The sequence below is a fragment of the Acomys russatus genome, chromosome 17 (genome assembly GCF_903995435.1).
Source record: "Acomys russatus chromosome 17, mAcoRus1.1, whole genome shotgun sequence".
In the NCBI taxonomy this organism is placed as follows: Eukaryota; Metazoa; Chordata; class Mammalia; order Rodentia; family Muridae; genus Acomys; species Acomys russatus.
The window spans coordinates 38,815,125-38,839,420 of record NC_067153.1 but is presented as its reverse complement, the minus strand read 5'-3'; the positions used below and the strand labels follow the sequence as shown (position 1 = coordinate 38,839,420).

Sequence of the window (24,296 nt, the reverse complement as noted above, 5' to 3'; positions counted from 1 at the left end):
CCCTTCTCTGAGTTTGCAAAGGTCTAAGTCTTTTAGTGTTGAGCTGTGTGCAGGGCCAGTCCTGGCACATGACTCTTGTGGGCTGGTCTACTGGCTACTCCCTTGGGCATATTTGGATAAAAATGACTGGCCAGAATCAGAAACATTCCAAAGTTTAGTGAGAGTGCAGCCAGAGAAGAGGTTTGGAGGAAGACAGGACTGGGTAAAGAAGGAAGCAGGAAGCAAAGATGCTTGACAGATTCAGCCTCTCTACAAAAATGTTCCATTGCGTGTGGCTTATCTTGCTTCATGAAGCCTCCATGTGGGCCACCCTCCTGCCTGGCCTCCCTAGCCTTCGTCTGTCCTGATCTGGAAAGCCAGGCCTTTTTAGTCTTGCATGCAGAACTCTACCTGTAGTCTTTTTAATTTTTTTTTTCCCAGTTTGTTTTTTCAAAATAGGGTTTCTCTAGTCCTGGGATTCACTCTATAGACAGGCTAGTCTGGAACTGCTCCTGCTTCTGCCTCCTGAGTGCTAGGGCCAAAGGCAAGTGTCTGAACTGTGTGGCTACCTGCAGTCTGTCATTGCTTATAGGTGCCATGGAAGCTCCTATGGGTGGGGCTTAGGCCATGGTCATGTACTTGCCTGTGTGAGCAGTTCATGTGAATCCTTGGCACTGTGGTCATTTCACGCATATAAATATTTATAGAAACATGTGTGGGGGGCTGGAGAGATGGCTTAGAGGTTAAGAGCACCGTCTGCTCTTCTGAAGGTCCCAAGTTCAATTCCCAGCAACCACATGGTGGCTTACAACCACCTGTAATGAGATCTGGTGCCTTCTTGTGGTGGCCAGGTACACGTGTGGGCAGAATACTGTGTAAATAATAAATAAATCTTTTGAGAAAAAAAAAAGAAACATGTGTATTTATTTGTATATGTGTGCACACCTATGCTATGGCATGTGCATGGAGATCAGAGGACATCTTTAAAGAATCTGTTTTCACCCTCCACCATGTGGATTCTAGGGGTAAAACTGAGCTCATTAGGTTTGATGGTAAGCACTTGTGCCCACTGAATTATCTTGCTGGTCTTTTATACAGTTAATTTTTTTTTCTGAAGATAATTGCTTTGAGAAAAAAGTTTACATTCAACTAGCACATATCCCACTCCCTGTACTTTTTATTGCTATAGAACTGAGTTCCCACAGTAAGTTTGAAGAAATTTCTTTTAATTTTACACATTGTGAAGGTCTGTGGTAAATGTGTAAGATATAAATTGTTATAGTTTACTTTCAGTATGAGGTAAGCTTCTATCTCGTCACAGAGTTATAAGTGAGCAGAAAGCAAGAGGTGTTCTTCTTCCCCAAGCTGGTGGCTGGTGTTTGCTTAGCTCTGAACTCTGAGAGTTGGAAAGTTGCAGGCAGTCTGCCATATGATGGAATCCATGATCAGAAAAAGGAGAAATCTCTAAGCCAGCCCAGTGCTTGGGAGGTGGGGGCAGGCAGACTACTTTGAGTATGAGGCCGGCCTGGGCTACAAAGAGTCCAGGACAGCCAGGACTACAAGAGAAACCTTGTCTTGAAACAAAACAAAACAAAACAAAACAAAACAAAACAAAACAAAAACAGGAAGAAAAGCAAAAGGAGAAATCTCAAGCTACAGAATATTCGTTAGAGAAGACTTTGCATCCTAAACCAACAGGATGGGTAATTGGGGAAGATGGCTATACTACAAGAATCTAAAGATTTTACCATCTGCAACATCGGCCTATGGGGAAGTAAGGGCAGGAGTTTCTTATAGGGGCTTTAATACCACTGTTTTGGGCAGCAAAGAAAACTCAGTGGGTAAGAGCACTGCTGCTTTCTCAGAGGACCAGGGTTCAATTTCTAGCACCCACACGGGCAGCCTCACAGTTACAGTCTGTAACTCCACTCCCAGAGGACCCAAAACTCTTCTGGCTTCTTGGGACACCAGACATGCACGTGCTGCGAAGACATAAATGAAGGGAAAACACTTATACACACAAGTAAAACTGAAAAACCAACAGACAAAACCCCCAACTGTTTTGCAACAAAGCAGCATTTTCTCTCTCTCTCTCTCTCTGATTGTTTTTTTTTTGGGGGGGGAGGTTTCGAGACAGGGTCTCTCTGTGTTAGCCATGGCTGTCCTGGACTCGCTTTGTAGACCAGGCTGGCCTCGAACTCACAGTGATCCAACTGCCTCTGCCTCCTGAGTGCTGGGATTAAAGGCGTGCGCCACCATGCCCGGCCGTGTGTGATTGTTGTTAAAGGGTCTTAATGTAGGTGGTGGTGGAGCATGCCTTTAACTCCAGTACTCCAGTGGCAGATGCAGGAGAATCTCTGTGAGTTTAATGCCAGTATGGTCTATGTACAGAGTTCCAGGTCAGCCTGGACTACACAGAGCAACTCTCTCCGGGGTGGGAGGGGTGGGTGTGGGTAAAAAGGGTCTTTATATGTTGTTCAAGAAGGGAGTGTTTCCTGTCTCAGCCTCCTGAGTAGCTAGGATTCAGGCATACAATTATACTCTGATACCCTACACACACACACACACACACACACACACACACACACACACACACCTACACTCTGTTGCTAAGACCCTCTTGGCTGTACTTTCTGAGTACTGAAATTCTAGACTTAAGCCACCATGCCCAGCGATCTGTCCATTTTGTGGTTAAAGTATATCAAACTGTATCTAATGCAAACCTTGTAGCTTTCGCTACTTCCTTAAGCATACAATTCAGTGAAATTAGTATCTGAGAATGTGTGCAACATCACTCTATCTCCAAAACATTTTTATCCTTCCGAACAGAAACTTCCTATCTTTTAAAGAAATACTTTCTTTTCTCCTAACCCCAGACCAATGGCCTGTGTCTCATCTTCCTTCGTTCCTTTTCTTTCTTTCTTTTCTTCTTTATTTTGGCCCAGAATGTACAGGGATCCACCTACCTCTTTCTCCAGGGTTCTGGGAGTAAAAGCAAGAGTTACTTGTTTTACTTTTCTTTTTTCTTTTTCTTTAGTTTTTCAAGACAGAGTTTCTCTGTGGATCCCTGGCTGTCCTGGAACTTGCTCTGTAAATCAGGCTGGACTCAAACTCAGAGAACTGCCTGGCTCTGCCTCCAGAGTGCTTTGTCTCTGTCTCTAGAGTGTTGGAATGAAAGGCTTGTGCCATCACCATCTGGCTATCTACTCCCAATTTTTTTTTTTTTTTTTTTTTTTTTTTTTTTAAGAGACAAGGTTTCTTTGTGTAGTCTTGGCTGTCTTGGCTTTGCTTTGTAGACCAGGCTGGCCTTGAACTCACAGAGATCAGCCTGCCTCTGCCTCCCCGAGTGCTGGGACTACAGGCGTATGCCACGGCACCCAGCTCTACCCCTACCTCATTTTTATTTTTTTCGAGACAGGGTCTTTGTGTAGCCTTGGCTGTCCTGAAGTTGCTTTGTAGATCAGGCTGGCCTCGAACTCACAGCGATCAGCCTGCCTCTGCCTCTCGAGTGCTGGGACTATAGCCGTGCCCAGCTACCCGTACTTCTTAATGCACGTCTTTTTTCAGGCTTAACAATAGACTGTGCAGGTGTAGTTCAGTGGTCAGACTCGACGCCTTAGTGCCACAAACAAAAATTACTGCACGCCCTAGCTTAGTGGCACAAACTTTTAGTCCCAGCACCTAGGAGAAAGAGGCGGGCAGATGTCTGAGTTCGAGGCAGTCTGAGCTACATAGTGAGACCCTGACTCGAATAAACACCAGATAATATCCCATTTACACGTTAACAGTCACTTGGGTTGCTTCCAGTTAGCTTTTATGAACGATATAAAAGTTTGCTCGGTGTTTTCTTATATACATCTAGACGTGGAATTGTTTGAACACGTGGTAACTATAGTGTTGAGTTTTCTTCACTGTTTTTTCGAGGCTGCGGCCTTTCTGACTAACCGTGCTCAAGAATTTTTTTGGTCTTAACATCTGTTGCCACCCGCAAAAACAGCCTCCGATTCTTTCCCGCTGTGCTCGTGCTGCCGCAGCAAAGGCGTTAAAAGAGCACGCTTTTAGTTCCAGGTCCGGAGGCAGAGCAAAGTGAACCTTTGTAGATTCGAGGCCAGCCTGGTCTACTTAGCGAGTTTTCCCAGCCAGGAATGCATAGTGAGACCATGTCTCAAAAAGTAAATAAAAGGGATACCTGGGCCTAGAGGGAACTGTTACCAACCCATCTCCTCCAAGCCTTCCATGGAATCCACAGCGGCGGACTAAGGCGCAAGAATTGGTGCCGAAGCCAGATTGCCGCCACTTCCGGGCGCTTCAGGATGACGATTCATTTCTTGTTCTGCGCATGCGCCGTCTCAGGGTTGCCGAGGAGACGGCTCATCCCAGCTCCATGTCCGTGCCTAGCCGAGCTCAGCGTCCTCAGGGCCCCGCCCGGGGGAAGCAGTCGCCCAGCGATGACGTCGCGGGGACCTGGCAAGGCGTCGCAGACTCCGGAGATGGAGGAAAAGGAGCAGCTGCGGCGGCAGATACGCCTCCTGCAGGGTGAGGGGGCCGCGGTCGGGGCGTGTGCTCACTTGTTTCTTGAGATCGCCGTAGACCCTCTCTGAAGCGGGCGCTGTCGGTCTCGGTCTCCTGGCGGTCGGCTTGGGTGGGCGTCGGAGCGGCCGAGTCGGGTGCGGCCCGCGGGTGACAGACCTGCTAGGATTCGGGGCTACTGAGCGGGCGGGCATCAGAGGGTTGGTGGGAGATAGCACGGTGGCCCACCCCTAGGTGGTCGCGCCAACCGGTCTCCAGGCCCTGCCAGCTGCGTAGCGTTTCTCTTCCGCTGCCGTTGAGAACCTTTAGCTTTCAGGCACAGCCCCCTTGTTACCGACTGGCTGATTACCCACCCAGGCATCAGCTTCCCCAGCTTAAAATTTTAGACCCAAGTTGGTCTTTATAAGGTTTTAGATTGTTTCAAGTTTTTCCCACAGAAATTACCTAGGGGACTGGAAAGACTGTGCTGGGGAGTCCAGATGGCCTGCCTCTTTGGGGCTACTTCTTGGGTTTTCCCAACACCCTGGGTTTTCCTAACACCCAACCCTAGGTGTCTGGGTGTGGCCTTTCTGTAAGGGTTGAGGCAGGCCGCGCGTGTGTGTGTGTGTGTGTGTGTGTGTGTGTGTGTGTGTTTGTGTCTAAGATGTTGGTTACTGGGGACCCAGTGAACCTGCCAGCATTCATCCAGGGCTCCATGAGTCACTTCATTGGAAAATCCTTGTGGTGGGTGGTATCAGTTGTTTTCTGTGGGAGATGCTGTTGCTAGCTGGTGGGTCATCAGTGGGTGTACTGTATTGTTTTCCTGATGTCTGTCAAGTACTGGGTTACCGGGAGAGTGCTAGGATGCAGTCCCGCATCTTTTCCATGCGTGGGCGAGCAGAGGGCCTCTGTGGAAGAATTGTCCTGTTCTTACCCAGGCGCCACAGGTTTCCGTGATGGTTTCTCATCCCTAACTGTTTGTTTGTTTGTTTTTCATTTTTTGTTTTTGTATATGGAGTGACACTTGCCCTCAGAACACTGTGGACCTAGGCGACCAGTGAATAGAAACAGTCATACCCCAAAAGCTGCCATTTTGGGGGATAAGCAGGTAAAATAGTAATGAAGAAGCATTGATAGGGATGCACTCATTGCATTGACATGCCTAGACATTTGGGCTAAACTTTCTGTGGTTTCCAGTCACTTAGGGATGCTTTCAAGTCAGCATGGAGGTTAGGAAGGAGAATGGGTCGGGGCATTAGGGTAGGGCTAGTAGTCCTGATTGTTGCTGTTTTTATTCACACCTCCTAGGTAACTGAGCCTGTGATTCTGCCTTCTCAGGTCTAATTGATGACTATAAAACCCTCCATGGCAATGGCCCTCCCCTGGGCACCTCGGCTACTCGGTGGCAGCCGCCCGCTTACCAGGGCGGCAGGACCTTTGGTGCCCGCTACTCTCGTCCAAGTCGGAGGGGTTTCTCCTCGCAGCATGGCCCTTCGTGGCGCAAGAAATACTCCCTTGTGAATCAGCCTCTGGAGTCTTCTGATCCAGCCAGCAGTCATACTTTGCAGGCATCCCTCAGGTCTGGGGATAGCCGGCCTTCTGACCCCCAGCGGTATGTACTGGAGAGGCAGGTCCAGCTCAGTCCAGATCAGAATATGGTTATTAAAATCAAGCCACCTACAAAGCTGAGCTCTGCCAGTGTTCCAGGGGTCCAGCAGGACTCCTTGGAAGACTATGGTGACCCCTCCTGGAGTGACCAAAGACCCCAGGGAAGTGAGGTTGAGCTCCCTGGTGGGCAGCTGCAGCCTTCAAGGCCAGGAAGAACCAAGGTGGGTTACAGTGTGGACGACCCCCTCCTGGTCTGCCAGAAGGAGCCTGGTAAACCTCGGGTGGTGAAGTCTGTGGGCAGGATTAGCGACAGCCCTTCTGAGCACCGGCGGACTGTCAGCGAGAGTGAAATTACCATCAAGGCACACTTCCCATCCCCTGTCCTGCCCCCACTCACGGGTGTGGCTCAGGGCCGGAAGGTAGGCCCTCATTCTGCTAGCTTTGCCACACAGCTCACTGGAGACCAAAGAGCAAATGCTGGCCATGCAGACCAGCCAGCTTCCGTGGGTTCCGTGGTGGCTCCCGTCAGACCAGCAACAGGAACAAGGCAGGTCAGGGAAGCCTCACTGCTAGTGTCTTGTCGGACCAGCAAGTTTCGGAAGAACAACTACAAATGGGTGGCTGCCTCAGAAAAGAGCCCCCGGGTCATTCGGAGAGCCCTCAGTCCCAGGACAACAATGGAGAGTGTGAGCAAGGCTCCTGTTGGTACAGCTGGAAAGACAGAGAAGCCACAGCCTAAAGTTGACCCAGAGACCAAACCTGAGAAACTAGCCACGCCATCCAAGCTCGGACCCCCGCCCAGCAAATACAAGTGGAAGGCTTCCAGTCCCTCTGCTTCCTCCTCTTCCTCTTTCCGTTGGCAGTCAGAGGCTGGCAGCAAGGACCGTACTTCTCAGCTCTCCCCAGTCCTATCTAGGCCCCCCTCAGGAGACAGACCAGCAGGGAGTCCCAGCAGCTCGAAGCCCCTCTTTGGAGAGACCCAGCTCTCGGCTTACAAAGTGAAGAGCCGCACCAAGATCATCCGGAGGCGGGGCAGTACCAGGTGTGCATCTCACCAGCTTGCAATGTCCTCTCTAGGTGGGTGGGTGGGGCTCATTCAGTGGTTTGGTTCCTGAATTAGGGAATTTTGACCTTAGCTTGTGCTCCCTTTCCTGGACTCCAGGTTGGGGAAAAAGAAGGCCTGTGAAGGTCTGTTCAGCACCATGGATGTGTGGCCTAAGCTGGGAGCTTCGTGTGTGATTTTGGGTCATGCTTCTGGTGGGAGTGAGGTTGGAAGTACTGTTGTCATGTAAAGAAGTGTCAGGTGAAGACAGAATGATTCAGGGGCTTGTGCAGGAGGTCCTTTCCCTTCTAGGTGGGCGGGGTTCAAAATCAAAATCATGTCAAGTCAGGTGCTTGGGGAGCAGCACCCTGGCTCTGTCCAATGTATAGCAGTACATGAAAGCTGCATGGCTGTTCTGGCCAGAGCAGTGGGTTATGTGTCTGAGCTGAGTGGTGGACTAGGGTGCTGGGCTCTGCCAGGTGTGCCCGGGCTTTCCTGCTCTGTTTTTACTTGACAGCCTTAGGTTCCAGGAAGTTAGACTCTGTGGGGGCACTATGCCCTGGCCCAGACAAAAGGATGCACCATTTGTGCTATGTTGGGTGACAGTAAAAGGGACTGGTACACTGCGTCCCCAGGCTTTCCCTGCTTTGTGCTCTTCTGCCACCTTCAAAGTGTGCTGAAGTATTGGGTGGCTGTCACTGCAGAGGAGGCAGAATGGTTTTACATCCCAGCTGGCCCTTTGGCCAAACTACTGTTTTATGAGTGCGTATCACGTCTGAGATTCCTATCCTTGCATGATTGTGGGAGACTGAAAGATGGCATCACAGCCCAGAGTCTGTGGTCAGGAGTCAGGAACTTCAGGTGAGCCACTGATGGCAAAGGTGTTGTTTGCTTACCTGGCAGAGGGCCTGCCTATGCCATCAGACAGCATTCTTCCAAAAGACACTTCCTCTCCTTGCCATGAACCCCCCCTAAGGAAGTTCTTCCTGCTGTCATCTTAATTTGGTCTTTGGCTCTCTGTACGCTCACTCCTGGCTCTGTGCTCCAGACAGGTGCTGTTGCTAGGTATCTGACCCTGAGACCCATCCTCACAGTGCCTGGAGGATAGATTTGTTCTTGTCATACTGGTACCATCCTTCATTGGGAGGAGCTTGGAGGGGGAGTTTGGTAGTACCCTTGAAGATGTGCTGGGGAGATGGCATGTAAACCAGGTGGCATCTCCTTTTCAGGAATGCTGTCCTTCCCCATCATCCTTTCCACCAGTCTTGTGCAGGGTCTCCTCTGGCTTGGAGAAGGCTGGGGCAGTGCCAGGGTCTGAACCACTCTGCTGTGTTTTACGGCTGAGCATGGCAACCTCTGTTGTCTCCAGGTGAGGAAGGTGCTTGGGCAGGTCTACCCAATGAGCCTCTTGGTAGTTTTTTTGTGTGTGTTTTCTCTTCATAGCCTTCCTGGGGACAAGAAGAGCAGTCCCTCAACTGCCACCACCAACAAAAACCATCTTACCCAGCGACGGAGACAGGCCCTCCGGGGGAAGAATAACCCGGTTCTAAGGAAGACTCCCCACAAGGGTCTGATGCAGGTCACTAGGCATCGGCTGTGCTGCCTGCCATCCACCCGGGCCCACCCCTCCACCAAGGAAGGTACGACAGGGAGGAAAGCTCTTGGTGTTGTCTGAGGGTGGGCTGCACTCTGCTAGGGTGGTGAGGAACCCTGTTAGGAGGCTGGGGCGTGGGACCTAAGTGAAAGGCTAGAGAGAGGGGTGGGCTGGACATGGCTGTGTTCCCCTTGGCCAGTTGAGATGGGTTGAAGAAGCTTACAGCTTTGGGTGGAGAAGATGTGAAGCCAGCTAGGTTGTTGCCTGGCAGGGTGTGAGGAAGGGCTGTGGGATCCTTACTAGAACCCTCTAGGTTAGCAGCACTTGCTTGTGTCTGTGGGGTAGAGTCTATGGGCATATAGCCTGGGGACAGCAAACATTGTCTCCTGCTGGTAGTGGCTGGCACAGTGTCCCCTAGCCCCACAGATGGCCAAGAAGAGTGAGCAGTGACGGGTCTTGAGTTCACTGGCTCCACCTGGGGTGCCTTGGAAGCGTTAGGGGACCATTGAAACTGTTGCTGCTGCCTCCACTAGGGGTGGGGGAACGGATGGCCTCATAATTACAGACAGATGTGATAGCTGCACAGTGTCCCTGATTTTCCTGTTGCAGGAAGGGCTCTGGGGAGTCTTTCTATCTATTGTTCACCTGCTCACCCATCAAGCATGTGATGGGTACCTTGAGGCCAAGAATCGTCATGCTGGTTTCTGGAGCTGCTGAGCCACATTCTACTGGAGATAAATGGCTGCATGAGCCCTTGTAAACAGGCTGGACAGTTGGCTTTGGGTGGTAAAGGTGTCCCAAGAACAAGAAAGCAGAAGAGTACAGTTATGGGCTACAGGGAGAGTAAGCACTAGGCAGGCATTAGGAGTACTTTAGTGAGGAGAGGAAACAGTGCTCAGCTATGCAGGTGGAGGCAGTGGTGGAGCACAGAGCAGAAGGGAGGCCATATAGCCAGTGTGCTGTACAGGACCAGAAAAGGGGATTGCCCCAGTGGAAAGGACACTAGGTAATAGGGAGGCTGTTTATGCCACAGTAAGGAGGGGAATAGTTCTGGCTAGGCTGTGATTTTTCAGGGAAGGCGGGAGACAGCTTGTGCTGCTGCTTTCAGGAACATCAGTGGCAGGGCTGGGCTAGCAGGCGAGTCAGGATGGCTAGTATGCAAGGCCTTGCATGTGAGCTCAAGGGAGGGTTATCATAAACAGGACACGCGAGCTGGGCGTGGCGACGCACGCCTTTAATCCCAGCCCTCGGGAGGCAGAGGCAGGCGGATTGCTGTGAGTTCGAGGCCAGCCTGGTCTACAAAGTGAGGCCTGGATGGCCAAGGCTACACAGAGAAACCCTGTCTCGAAAAACCAAAAAAAAAAAAAAAAAAAAAATAAATAAACATAAACAGGACATGCTGAGCCTGTGCTTGGTATGGCTGCTCCTGTAGTGGTTCCAGAGAAGACTGTTGCACAACTCCAGACAGGCAGAGACCTCGAGGATGGGCTGTCTAAAGGAGGTGGGCCTGGCCAGTGCTGCCCAAGGAGATGAGAATGACAAGCGTAATTTCTCTGGACTGCGCCTGGCTGGATTTGGTTTGCTCTAGGAACTGGCTTGTGGTTTCCTCAGCTCCCGCCTGCAAGGCTCACTGTCTGCCTTTTTCCTTGCTTGTCGTTAAACCTCAGCCTGAATGATGCTCAGGGCTCTGGCTGGTCTGTTTGATTCCAAGTGGGTGCAGCCCCCAAACTCATGTGGTTGATAGTCAGCTCTCCTAGTACATGGGTCAGTGGATAGGGACTTCCCCTTAAGTTAGTGCTTAGGGTCTTCTCTTTCTGCTTCCCTCAAAGAAAATCAAAGAAAATGCTTAGTCCTAGTTCCAAATTTTCTCTTGGTGCCAGTACTCTGCCTGATGTCTAGGGAGGGACCTGATTGTGCAGTAGACTTTGTGTGCCAAAGAACGGTGAACCTAGTTGCTCTGGCTGGCCCCTCCTCCCATTCCCTACTCAATCCTCCTTTGTGGCCTTGCTGCCAGCAGAGGGCGCACTTGCCCCTCTTATCCCTCCATCCACCTTTTTCTGGTAATTGATTGCCTAATTTCCTCTTTATGTGAAAGAAAGCAGATATCAAGTAATTTGCAGCAATAACCTGCTAATGCTGGGCCAGTATCGAAACTCCCCTGTTCATTTCAAGTGGCAGATAAAACACTAATACATAATTATCCTTGCAAATTGGATTGTTTTAAATAACCAAAAGGCTACGGCCAGAAGAAAGCGATCCCATCTCCCTCGAGTTACTCTTGCAGCGTAATTGCCGCGTTCAATCAATTTCCCTGGCATTAGAAATTCCATCACAATCAACATTAAGCTTTATTCATTGTGATGGCTAAGAGCCGGGCCATTTCTCCTCTTTTTCTTAACTGGCAAAATTAATCAGGGAAAAGATTTTAAACATTTACCCGTGCGAAAGAGGTCAGCGCTGCCACTATATTGCTCAGCAGATAAGGGGGCTAATAAAAAGAAAATTGAATTACTAATGATCACCAGGAACCGAGTATATAAAACCTGGCAATCGCCAGTTCAGGAGAAGGAGAATCAATTTTCTTGGGACAAGGTGCGCTCATTTTTTATTTTGGCGCGTATTATCAGCAATTTAATTTGAGAGCGCATAAACAGGAGGAAACAGTTAGGGAATAATGAGCCTGGAGGTGTAAAGTGCCGCAGGATATATGCTGTACACAATTTATTTGGCACAACAGATAATCGCTTTAATTGAATTCAAAACTGCATTGTTCAGCAGCCATGGGACTGCTCGTGCCTGGGGACCAAGAGTGTCAGGAAGGTTCCAATCTGATGTGGTGTCTCCCCTTCTGGTCAGCCTTTGGTTGTGAAGTGTGGTGAGAGCCCCCAGAGGGAGCCCTGAGGGGGCCAAAGAGACATGTGTGCTAGGTCTGCTGCTGAGACCTGCTCCGTCTACCTCCCATGGACAAATGCTAGAAAAGGCATCTGGGGAGAGGAGACAACCCCTTAGGATGATGCTCTGCCTCTGCTCAGTGTGAGGATATGGAACCTGGGAGGCTTGGCGTGAGCTCCTAGGCTTACTCACATAGGGCATGGCCTAGGCCTAGTACGTAACTTCCTCCCTGACTGTATGCACAGGGTGCTGTTTAATTTGATACACCAGCCACCTTTTCGCTTGCTGCCCTAGCTTAGGTAGCTGCTTAGTACCAGTAAGTCATGGGCTTCTAACCAACAGCCTCTTGGAAGCATTAGCTGTCCACTGCCGAGAGCGAGCCACTGTGGGTAGACAGACTGTGTGTCATCACCTCTCAGAGGTAGGATTGGATAGGAAGACTCTCTCTTTTATCTTCCCATAGTGGATATGTGGCCATTGCCTGTCCTTTTCTTCCTATGTGTGTTAAAATTTTGGTCCTGGGACTTAGTACTTAAGAACATTTACTGCTTTTGCAGAGGGCTCAAGTTTAATTCACAGTTGTTTATAACTTCATCTGCAGGGGATCTGTCGCCCCCTTCTGGACTGTGTGCATATTTGTATGCATGTGCATGTACCCACACATGGACACAGACATAGAGATCATTTAAAATAAAATGTACTTCAGTTTGATTCCTAGCACACATGTCAGGTGGCACATAACTGCCTATATAGAACTATTCTAGGGGATCTGACACCTTAAGCTTTCATGGACACCCCACCCCCCACTATTAAAAATAAAAATAAAATGAATTGGCTGAGTATAGGGGCACCCCCCTCCCCCACCCCAGACAGGCTGTCCTTGAACTCAGAGTGATCCACCTGTGTTTGCCTTCCAAGGGCTGGGATTAGAGATGTGCACCACCTCGTCAAAGGATCTGGTACATGCCTTTAATCCTAGCACTCAGGAGGCAGAGGCAGGTGGGTGGATTTCTGAGTTTGAAGCCAGCCTGGTCTACAGAGCAAGTTCTAGGACAGCCAGGGCCACACAGAGAAACCCTGTCTTGAAAAACCTAAAACAATAAAATAAATAAATAAAATATTTTAAACAAACAAACCTTGGCCTTGCCCTAGAAATAGAGCCTTTTTAGAGTTAGTCTGGTAGGTTCTGGGCTGGGACTTGCTAAGGGCTGGGTAATAAGGACTAGATGAATTTTCACTGTGACATCATGCAGATGGTGGGCTGACCCGAGACCTAGCAGCCTCCTATAGGCTTTCACATAAGCCCCCTGGGCATAGTCACCTGCCTGTAGGGCAGAGTTCTTGGCATGTGGCAGGAACCATCCTTCAGTCCTCTGTAGTGGCTCTGTGATATGAATGGACCACTGATAATGTTTATCCGTAAGAAGCAGAGTGACCACTCATTTTGGATCACTGGAACAAGGATAGGTAAGGGTCCTGGCCCCTTGACTGGCCAGGTATCACTCATTGAAGGTCCTATTGTCCTGCCTAGGGTGAGAGTCTGCTGGGATGGGTGTTCATTCCTAGATCCAAAGGTTAATTTTAAGGAAGCGCTCAGGGAGTCCTCCCAGTATAAGCTCTGTTAGCCTCTTCTTCTTTTTTTTGTTTTTGTTTTTTTTGGGGGGGTTGTTTGTTTGTTTTGTTTTGTTTTGTTTTGAGACGGGTTTCTCTGTGTAGCCTTGGCTGTCCTAGACTCGCTTTGTAGATCAGGCTGGGCTCGAACTCACAGTGATCTGCCTGCCTCTGCCTCTTAAGTGTTGGGATTAAAGGCGTGTGCCACCTACTGCTGTTAGCCTCTTCTTAGCCCAGTACCCACCCTGCCCAACACTCATCACCAACTGGGTAGCTCTTTTGCCATCCTCAGCCTAGGGCTGGCACCAGTCAGGATTGGAAACAGTTCAGATGTTCAGTGTTTTCTGGGAGCTTACCCTACCCTCCAGCTTCTAGTTATCCTGAGGGCAGCCTCCCCAGAGCTCTGGCCAGTCCTTCTTGGTGTCTGGGGTGAGGCTGCCTTCATACAATGGTAGGACAGATTCTCCATTGTCCCTCCTGACTGGATAAACAAATGTTCTCAAGGCTGCTGACCTGCTTGATCTCGTGTGCTTTTAGGCCCTGCCCATCAGCTGCCTTCTTTGACCCCTTAAAAGGCCTTGTGTTCCCTGCTCCTGGCAGAGTTCCCAAGCAGGCTTTTCTGGTATATATGGATCCTTTTAGAATCTTTTTTTTTTTTTTTTTTTTTTTTTTTTACCAATTGTGGGGAAGGGGCATCTTGCCAGGTAGTTTTGGGCATGGGAGGAGGCCCATCCATATTTCTCCTGTAGTTGTAGCTTAATACTTAGTTTGTCCACTGCTCTGTGATACTAGGGAGTGAGCTCTAGGCCTTGAACATAGCCAAGCACATGCTCTCCCATTGAGCTATATTGTCAGCTCTCTTGTTTCTCCTTTTGTTTGTTTGCCTTTTTAAAAAAAATAATTTATTCGGATTACATCTCAATTGTTTTCCCCTCACTTGTATCTTCTTGCTTCCCCCTCCCTTTCCTAGGCCTGTGACAGAAAGGGACCTCCTCCCCCACCTGGTATCATCTCGGTAGCTTGGTTACCTTTCCTCTGAGTGCCACCAGGCCTTCCCACCAAGGGGAAGTGGTCAGTTAGGGGGCACCATAGTTCATGTTAGAGTCAGTCCCAATGTTTTGGGGTTTTTTTTTTTTTTGGTTTTGTTTTTTGTTTTTTTCTTTTTTTGAGACAGGGTTTTTCAGTATAATAGCCCTGGCTGTCCCGGACTTACTTTGTAGACCAGGATGGCCTCTGCCTCCTCAAGTCATGTGCCACCACACCCGGACCTCTTTTTAGCTTTTTATTTTGAGGCAGAGTGTTACTAAGTCTTTCAGGTTGGCCTTGCACTCATGCTATAACTCAGAGAAGCCTTGAATTGTGATCTGCTTCAGCCTTCTGGGTAGCTGGGATTAGTTACCCTTCTCACCTCACACACTTATTTTTAAAGCCTAAGCTGTGTGTGTAGTTAGGGATGATCTTGAACCTGCTGCCTCTGCCTCCCAGTACTAAGATTACAGCACGAGCCACCATCCTGCCTTTCACTTCTCTGCCTTTGCCAAAATTCTTTGGCTTTGCCTCTGATTAAGCCTGCCTTCTCTCTAGCTAAGTTAGGTCCTGCCCCTTTTGGAAGCCCTGCCCCCTTTAGAAGGCCTTGCTCCTTCTTGGCTAGGACCTGTTCATTCCTGGGCCAGATCCCACACCTCCCTAGCCAAACCCCACTTATTCTGGCCAGACACTAGGCTTTGCCCCTTCAATAGGCCTCTGAAGGCCTTGCCCAGCTCTAGCCAGACCTCTCTGTGAGTAGGCCCCACCCACTCTGTCTAGCCAGACCCCAACCCTTTGCATCCGCCAACTTACTGCAGTGTGATCCTCTTCCCTGAGATGTCCAGGCCTCCTGCCTGGCAACTGCTAAGTGCCCATGGCTGCCTTCCAAGCTTATCTGCGTTAGGATCACGATGGCACCCACACTTCCTGCTTCCTTTTCTACAGCATGTGTGTTTCTGTGCTTATTGTCTAGATTGCCTTCCTAGAAAGGCCCTGTACGAGGACGTTGTCCTTCTCTTGTCACATAGGCCTGAGGCTCTTGGTCCAGAACAAGGGCAAGAGTTAGCTTATTCCATTGCAGAAGCACTGTTTGGGGTAGCATTCTCCTCTGCAGTCCTCTGGGTGAAGGTTGTTTTCTCTAATTCTGTCACAGACATTTGTCACATTCTGTCACAGATATATGTTTGAAGCCCATCCTGGTCTCAACCCAAGGCTCTGATTGGGTGGGCAAGCCCTGCTGGTCTGGGGATACCTGTTTCATCTTCCTTAGGCTGGGCAGGGCATGGTCAGTGTGCGAGGCAGGTGTGCATCAGGGCATGGTCAGTGTGCATGGCAGGTGTGAATCAAGATGTGTGTGATTGCCTGTTGAGAGCAGCATTGCCCATGTGGGAGACCTCAGGTCTTTCCTAGGTCCAGAACTGTTGGTGCATCATTATGTTCAGCAACTGAGGACAAGAGAATCTGAAAGGGACTGACCTGGCAGGAGAGACAACAGACCTACCCGTGCCCTGTGCCAAGTGTTTCTGGTAGGTGGGAGCCAGTAGTGGCATGCTGGGAGAGTCCATGGGCATCTTTTAGCACTGGCTGGATATGGGATGATACTGTCTCACCACCTGTGCCACGAGGACAATTAAGGAAATCTGGGAGCAGGAGGCTTGGTAGATGAAAGTGCTCACGGGCTGGTTATAAGCACTAATGTGAGCTGCTGTCTCTCAGGTGCCCAATCCTCTGCTTGGCCCTGAGCTGTATGGCCTGTGGGGAGCTGACTTCGAGCAGAGTTCAGCCAGAGAGCAGAGACTGGTGGCACAGAACTTTAGAAGTAGCAGCTTGGTTGTGACAGCATCTTTCCCTACCTCACTTGGGCTTGGGCAGCAGCTCTTGGTGGTCTTTGCTGGCTGCCTTCTCCATTGCAGCCCAAGGCATGGTTCTTATCTTGCAGGGGAGCAGAGAGCTGCAATCAGGACCCCAGGGTGACAGGAAGGACGCATGCTGCTTTCTCTCTAGTCATAACCACAGCTATGGCAGCAGATGTGATGGGGAGGGTTGTGCATTGGAGCCTCGGGTACTTGTCAGGGTGCTCAGAGAGGCTAGTCGTACCTGGCAGGGAAGGGCTTAGGGCCAGGGGTCTCGGTGAGAGGTCAGGCTTGATTGATGCCTTTAATGCTGGGTGCTGGGAGCAGCCATATCCAGTATTCAGGTTCTGGAAGTTCCCTGAGATACTGTGCACATAAAATAGCTCAGGCTATCTAGGCTGGTTGGTGTCATTGTCTTGCTGAGGGAGTTTGGACTATCTGTGTTCTTTGCACTACTGTCTGTTGTTTGTTTGTTTGTTTGTTTTTAATCTATATAATTAGAGTTGACTGGCCCCAGGGTCTCTGCAGATCAAGGAGCTGGAGCCTTTAGGTGTTTCAGACTAGTGTGGTATTCCTCTGTGTTGTGTGGTGGTGGCAGCAGTGGTGGTGGTGGCTGCTGCTGCTGCTGCTGTCTGGAAAGTCCTGGCCAATGCCTCAGGGGTCTGCGATCCATTGTTGCTCACTGCTATGCAGCTGGGCTGTTCAATTTTACTACGGCTATGGCAAACACTGTTAAAGGGCATGAGAACAGTTAAATCTGGAGTCCTGCTTTCATAAGGGAAAAAAGAAAATGCTGAATTAGGCTCTGGGAAAGGCATCCGCAGCGATCCTTGGATCTTGCATAAATTATCAGGCACGCTGGAGGCCTGCAATTTTACGTTTGTCGCAACCATGCTAATTAATTATTCCACAAGAATTGGCATGAAGACACGTGTGTGCTACTCCTGGTGAGCTGCCCCTTCTGACTCCTGGCTTGGAAAGGGTGGTGGTATCAGGGTCGCTGGAGCTTGCTGTGTCTTTTTTGTTTTTGTTTTTCGAGATGGAGTTTCTCTCTGTAGCCTTGGCTGTCCTAGACTCGCTTTGTAGACCAGGCTGGCCTCGAACTCACAGCCATCCACCTGCCTCTGCCTCCCGAGTGCTGAGATTAAAAGTATGCGCCACCACACCCAGCAGCTTGAGCTTGCTGTATCTTTAAGACAGCTAGCCCTCACCCTCTGGCTTAGGACTTCTGTAGACTGAAGTGAGAATAGTTCTCTTGTCATTTTACTCCTGGTTGAAGAGTTGCCTATCTTCTATGCGTCCTGACTGACTTTGAATCAAATACCACACCATGGCCACTGAGCATGAACTGGCTTTAGGGCCTCAAGAGCTTAGCTTCACACGGGGTGTTGGGCTGCAGAGTTAAGCTTTGTCCAGCTGCCTCTTGCAGCCCACAGAAGCTGCTGACTCCCTTGATACACTATTGAGCACCCAGGGTTTCCCCAGGGAATATGGGGTAAGAACTGTCCCCCATGGCCTGGTCTGTTTTCAAGCACAGTCAGCAGGGCCTAGAGGCAGATGTGGGTACAGTGTAGCAGTGCAGTGGGTGCCAGTGTAGGCAAACACCTCTAATACGAAGTTAGGACCAGTTTGTGGTGGGCTGCAGGCTTCAGGACATAGTGCCAGGGTTCTTGGTGGGCCAGGGAAGAGGCCCAAACCAAACCTGTGTTATGAGTGTGAGATAGATCCAGGGGCCAGGATGCTGCTGTGAGCCAGCCTTAGTGTATGGCTTTCCAGTGCTGGGCTGCCCCAGTAGTAGGCTTCCTAGGAGCCTCTTTTTGTTGACAAGTCCTCAGGCGGGTGATTGGTGGTCATAGGAATGTGATCAGTCTCACTGTAATGGGGCAGGTGGTGGAAGTCGGTGAGGCCAGAGCACATTCCTCAGGGTGGGAGAGGCACATGAGCTCCACCCAGCTTGTTCCCGTGAGTGCTGTTTTGTCTGTGGCACTGTGTCTGGAGTAGGTCCCCGCCTGGTATTGCTTCTTATGCCATTTGGGGCCGGAAGCTGGGTGTTCTGCATGGGTTTGGCAGACCATGCTGTAAGGACTGAGAACCCCCAAGTCAAGATGTTTCACATGGTGGAGAACAACGACGACACATCGTGCCAAACAACCTGGCGTGGGCCACTCGCTCATGACTCTGGCTGCTCAAGGGCTCTTCCTAGGTCTACTTTTCCATAGTTAGGGAAGAACTTTCCCTCTAGAGCCATGTGGAGCTAGAGGCAGCAGCCCTGTGATTGGTGCTCACGACCTGAGTCCCATGGAGTGATGCCGGAAGCTGCCTGGCTTAGAAGGGTGTGCTCATGATGAGCTTGAGAGCATTCCATGTGGTTTGTTTTTGGTTTTATTTTTTTTTCCTGTTTAAGACAGCTGGGCATGGAAAACAGCTGGGTAGTTGGGACACAGTGTTCTAGGATAGGCAGGGTTCCTCTTGGCTTCTTGCCAGGGATTCTTCCTAGGTTGCCTCCATGCTGTGAAAAGACCTGACCTGGTCTCCTCTGGTCAAGGACAATCAATAGAAAGGGTGTCATTCCCTGCAGAATTGCACTGGGAGCTCCAGGGCAGCCAGGGCTGGCGAGGAGGACAACTAGGCCTATGTGGGGGGAGGACAGGAGGTGCCTACTGAGGGTTTTGGGGATAGGTAGCTGAATGGAGAGTCATCTCACTCCATGGGCTGGCCTTGTGGAGAGGAGCAGGGTATGGCTTCATGGGGCTAGAGATCAGGCTGCCATTGCTACTTGAGGGGTGTAAAGAGACCTTGTTTGACACCTGTGCTGGAACCCAACAATAACATTCTGAAAGTTAGCCAGGGTGTGTCTGAGTTTGACATGAGCAGCCAGCTGGCTGAGCCTGTTCCTGCTCCTCTGCCTAGCCAGTAGGCCTGGGCTTGAGGACTGACAGCTGTGTCTAGGGTCTCTCAGGATATGTTTTGCTCAAAACGAGTCTCTAAAAGCATTCTTTGGCCATTTCCTTTATGCCTGGGCCTTCTTTTAAAGGGAAGCACATGGCTGGGTGGGGTTCATCTGGTTCTAGCTCAGGATGGCCTCCCATGGGCAGGGGTGCTGGGCATGGTTGGTGAGCATCTGACGGCAAGGGCTGTAAGTCACCCTGCCTCCCATGCCAGGGACCCTGGTCTGCTCTGAGAATGAGGGTTGATTGGGGTTACAGTGCTTGAAAGTCAGCAAGCAAAGAGACTGGATATGGAGGGACTCATGTTAGGACCCCACCTACCACAGAGGCCTGTCAGAGAAAGCACTGGGTGAGACAGGTACTTTATAGCTATCTAAATGTGCTACCTATAATTTTACTCTAGGTGTAGCTTTTCAGAATTATTACATTTTAAAAAATATTTATTTATTTATTTATTTATTTATTTATTTATTTAGTGTGTGTGTGTGTGTGTGTGTGTGTGTACACACATGTGCCACACTATGCGTGTGGAGGTTAGAGGATGCCTTCTACCATGTGGGCCCTGGGTGTTGAACTCAGGTTATCAACCTTGGTGACAAGAGCTTTCACCTGCTGAGCCATCTTGCTGGCCTTCTTAAGCTGTTTATCATAGGTTAATTTTATTTATTTATTTATTTATTTATTGTTTTTTGAGACAGGGTTTCTCTGTGTAACCTTGGCTGTCCTGGACTCACTTTGTAGACTAGGCTGGCCTCAAACTCACAACAACCCACCTGCCTCTGCTTCCCGAGTGCTGGGATTAAAGGTGTGTGCCACCACAGCCCGACCTACCTTATAGTTTTTATGTGACTTTTCCCCCTTTTCACCTGTGAGTTATAGAAGGTACTTTTTAATTTGCAAACATGTAGGGATTTTAAAGTTATTTTAACTAATGATTTCTTACTTGAGTTTGTGTGTGCACTTGAATTTTAGGCTATTTGATATTTCTGCAGATTTGTAGCTCAACTTGTGGTTTTGGTAAATTGCATTTGAAAAGAATGTTATTCTGACTGGCCTGAAACTCAGAGATCTACCTGGCTCTGCTTCCTGAGTACTGAGTTCTGGGATCAAACTACACCAGGCTTTCTACTAGTCATTTTTTCAAGTCCAAGTCTGGGAGAAAATATGCTAATCTTGTTTTAATCTCTTTGTGCTGCAGATTGAACCCAGGCCCTCACAGAGGTTTTGTGCACTCACCCGAACTGAGCTCTGCTTTCCGCCTGCTGCTGTACTTTTAGAGGCCGCCCATTACTAAGATAGCTGGCCGTCCCATTGTCTGTTGTGTATTGTTTCTTAGTTTTGAGTCAAATCTGACGTACGTGTTGGGTTATTTTATGTAGATTAGTAGACAATGTGGATGAGAAATGTGAAGAAACCTGAGAATGGATGATGTCTTCTTTTGGGTGTATGACAGGACCTCCCGCGCCAGTCTTCTAGGCCACTGGATGATTGTCCTGTCCAGGGAGGGGCTCTTTGCTGGGCAGGCCTGGCTGGACTGTAGCTCTGTAAGGCCCAGGTTGCCTGTGGAGGAGTTGGGGTATAAGTCCATTAAAGCCCAATGATGCCTTGTGAGCCTCTGGCTCTTCCTTGGCAGCACCTCTCTACCCGCAACAGTTCACTAGGTTTGATGGCCTGTTAGCTGAACAGTGTCTGTCTTGGTTAGGGTTTCTGTTGCTAGGATGAAACACCATGACCAAAAGCATCTTCAGGAGGAAAGGAAACTTCACTGAAGGAAATCAGCACAGGATTTCAAGGTAGCAACCTGGAGGAGGCCATGGAGGAGTGCCTTGTTCCTCACAGCTTGCTCAGCCTGCTTTCTTATAGCAGTCATGTCTGGCCCAGAGGTGCCACCACCCACAGTGAGCTGGGCCCTTCCATGCTAATTACCAGTCAAGAAAATGCCCTACAGCCTTGTCCCCGAGCATTTTTTTCAACTGAGGTTCCCTGCTTCTCAAATGACTCCAGCTTGTGTCAAGTTTACATCAAACTCGCAAGCGCAGAGTATTTGCAGAAGCGGGCCCAGAGTGAGCAATGGGAACCTGCTCAGTCCAGCTGTATGTAGCTTTACAAACCTTGGACTTACTCACTCATCAGCAGGCTGAGTGTCTGAGGTGCTTTACCAAACTGCCACTAACAGAAGGCAGTTGTGTCTTGGTAACCTGTGTGCAGCTCACTGACTGTAGCTTCTCAGAGTGTGTGGAGCAGAGTGGCAGGAGGACTGCTTGGTAGAAGGGCAGCTTCTGGGATCCTAGAGGTGCCTTCCTCCTGCAGCTTTCTCCTTTGTCTGCCTGTAGGCCCCTGGGAGAGGCTTGTGAGAAATCCTGCCTGGTTAGGATTCTGAACCTCCTGTGGCTGATTTGAAGTGTGGGGCTGCAGAATGTGGTCCAAGTGGAAAATACCCACAAGGCTGTACTTGGGTGAGAAATGCCTGTTTGCACCCAGCACATAAAGTGGGCTGCTGAGTGAGAGTGAATGCTGGCTGCAGGATAGTAATGGGTACTGACAGGCCCCGAGGAAACTGCAGGGAGAGTCAGTACTTTGGAGTAGCCCAGGGCATTGGGCTCTGATGTTGTTGAGGCCTGTTAGGTCTCCAGTACTAATTCATGTTTTGGCTAAGTGCTCACTGGCTCAGGGATATTGTAGAATACAGAAGGGAATGAGTAGGGATAGCCCATAGCAGGCAAGGACAGGCTAAGGTGGGTCTTGGGTTTCCTTATAGCTTATAACAATGCTCTTATAGCCCATTGTAAGCTAGTATTGTTGTTAAGAGGGCAGCCAGGGAAAGGAACTGGGGGCTGATGGTGCCACCCCTGGCCAGGAGACCCAGTGGGGCCTTCTGTGTGTACTTGCTCATTGAGGAATTGCTGCAATCAGAGTATAGGTCAGGCCAGAAGGCCATTTGTGGTGCTCTTGGTGGGAACTCCCAAGACTGAGCCCCTTGCTGGTCTTCCTCTTAACATCTGTAGCCTTCCTGGCCCACAGCCTCTTCCGGAGCATGTGACCCAAATGGAGCTCCACCCTCCCATGATAACCTTGCCCACTGGAGTCTGGAGGAGAGTGACATCCTTACCCCTGCTCCTGGGGTCCCTTTGGTGGTTCCTCCAATGGAAGATCTTCAGATACAGGCTCTACAATGTGGCCGCCTCAGGGCCAGGCTATGTGTGTCTCTTCTGCTGTCAGAGCATCTAGATAGCATAGGAATCCCAGTCCCTGGAGAGAAAACTACAGTCACTGTGGCCTTTAACTTTTTGTCATCCCCTCTCCTGTGGCCATGGCCATGGTGGTGGCTTGGTATTGCTAACAATAACTTGTTTGCTGTAAAGGGCCCTCATTCTCCACAGGTGGCTGGTACGTTACCACAGGGAAGAGGCATGGATTAGGCAGAGCCTGCTGGAGAGGAAGTCTTCAGGGCCAGGATTGGCCAGAAAGCACCACTGTCACATAGCTAGGGGTTTTTAGGGCTCATAGCCTTCCAAATGGAAGATTTAGTCTAAATGCATAGAAATTGATGGAATTTGTAAAGAAAATCTATAGCTGGGTACGATGACTGTAAATCCAGCAGCTTGTGATCATTAAGTGTCCGGTTATTTGTGGCTTTGTCTGAGTGTCTGTCTCTCAGTCCTGGCAGGAAGGAACCCTGGCCCTGGAGATAAGCCCCTGGGTCCCAATCTCTCTTTTGATACTTTTAATCCATGAGTCTTCTGGGGCTTCCTCGGGGGCCAGTAGCTCTTCATGGCCTGCATGCTCATTTCCACTATTGACTGGTCCCTGCAAAGTCAGGACAAAGCATCCAGTTCAGGTAGACTAACAGGTCCCTGCTATAGGGAAGTCTTCTGACTAGAAGCCGAACTCTATCTTCTCCTCTTCTCCATTCTCTCCCACAGTACTGGGTCCCAGGTGGGGTGATTCCCAGGTGGGGCCAGTCTTCTCTTTTGGGGCTAATGCATAGGCGGCCACAGGCACCTGTCACATAACCGGTCACAGGCTGCCTGGCCTTCTGCTGGTATGAAGTGGGTGGGGTAGGCTTGGGGGCCCAGCTGATTTGGGGCCTGCTCCTCTCAGTTGGATGTCCCAGCCAGGTGGCTCTGGCAGGTGTAGTTCAACATAGGGCCTGACTAGAAGCTTGCCTGTGTTCTTTCTTCTTCCCCCTTGTGGAGTATGAGATCTAACTGGGACACCAGAGTTCACGTAAGCAGCTTGGACACCAGAGGGTTGGTGTCACCTACAGAGGATAAATCCTGGGCCGTGACCATGACTACTTTCTGAGCCCTAGCAACCTGAGAAGAAAGTTTTGGGACAGTTGGGCAGTCTAGCAGCTGGCAGCAGACTCCTCATTGTCTCACAGGGTGCCCTGGGACTCTGAGTGCCTCACATGAGGACGGCTCCTGTAACTCTCTTGAAGTAATAGTCCCAGCCAAGAATCAAGAAGCTTCTTGGGGCTCAGCAGATGACAGGTTCTGGGGAGTTGCCTGTTACCTGCTACAGCTGTGCTAGGGGAGTAGATTTCAAAGCCCGCCTGGACCGGCTCCACGTCAGCCACCTTGCTCCAGGGCCCACTTGGGCCATGCTGAGGGAACCCAGAGCTACACATTCACAGGATAAAGTGCTGTGGCCAAACATGGTTCAGATACCCTTCCCAGCTTGTTGAAGTGTAGTTGGGGCTCTGTGAGACATGCTGCTGTTCTGGATACCTATCTTGAACAGTCGTCCAGAGTCCAGGCTCTTATAGCCAGGGCTGAGGGTACTCCAGCTGCAGAAGGTCCTGTGGTCCAGTCCTCCAGCCTCCTTCTTTCATTCTCTGCGGTCTTCTCACCTCAATTAGTCCTAAAGCTGTATGTTTCTCTACAGAGCACTCAAAGTTGCATGGGCTTGGAAGGGATCTGGCCACTTTTCTCTAATTGCCCTCTCATGCCTCAGCAGCCATGTAAGTGGTAGGGCACATGTCTGTGGGAGCCTTGCAGTGGGCTGGTGTCACCTGCGGGGGCTAAATCCTGGGTGGTGACATCGCCCATGTTCTGAGCCCTGGTCACCTGAGAAGGTTTTTGGAAGGGGTTGGGCAGTCTAGCAGCTGGCAGCCAAGTTGTCATGTGTGTCTCTCAGGATGCCCTGAGATTCTGGTGGCTCCTGTGAGGACACCAAGCCCTTCTGAGCTATGGCCGCACCACAAGTCTGGTTCTGTGTACAGTTGTCAGGTA

The 24,296-nt window shown here is 50.0% G+C and overlaps 1 protein-coding gene across 1 annotated transcript in view; it reads left to right on the top strand.

Annotated features, from left to right (window-relative positions):
• The first annotated feature begins 4,427 nt into the window (after positions 1-4,427).
• The window catches only part of LOC127200977 (zinc finger CCCH domain-containing protein 3-like), a 32,729-nt gene continuing 12,860 nt past the window's right edge, over positions 4,428-24,296 (top strand). The window contains exons 1-3 of the mRNA XM_051159341.1: positions 4,428-4,515; positions 5,827-7,138; positions 8,582-8,778. Of these exons, the coding sequence (XP_051015298.1) occupies positions 4,428-4,515; positions 5,827-7,138; positions 8,582-8,778 (1,597 nt within the window). The remainder of the gene's footprint in view (positions 4,516-5,826; positions 7,139-8,581; positions 8,779-24,296) is intronic.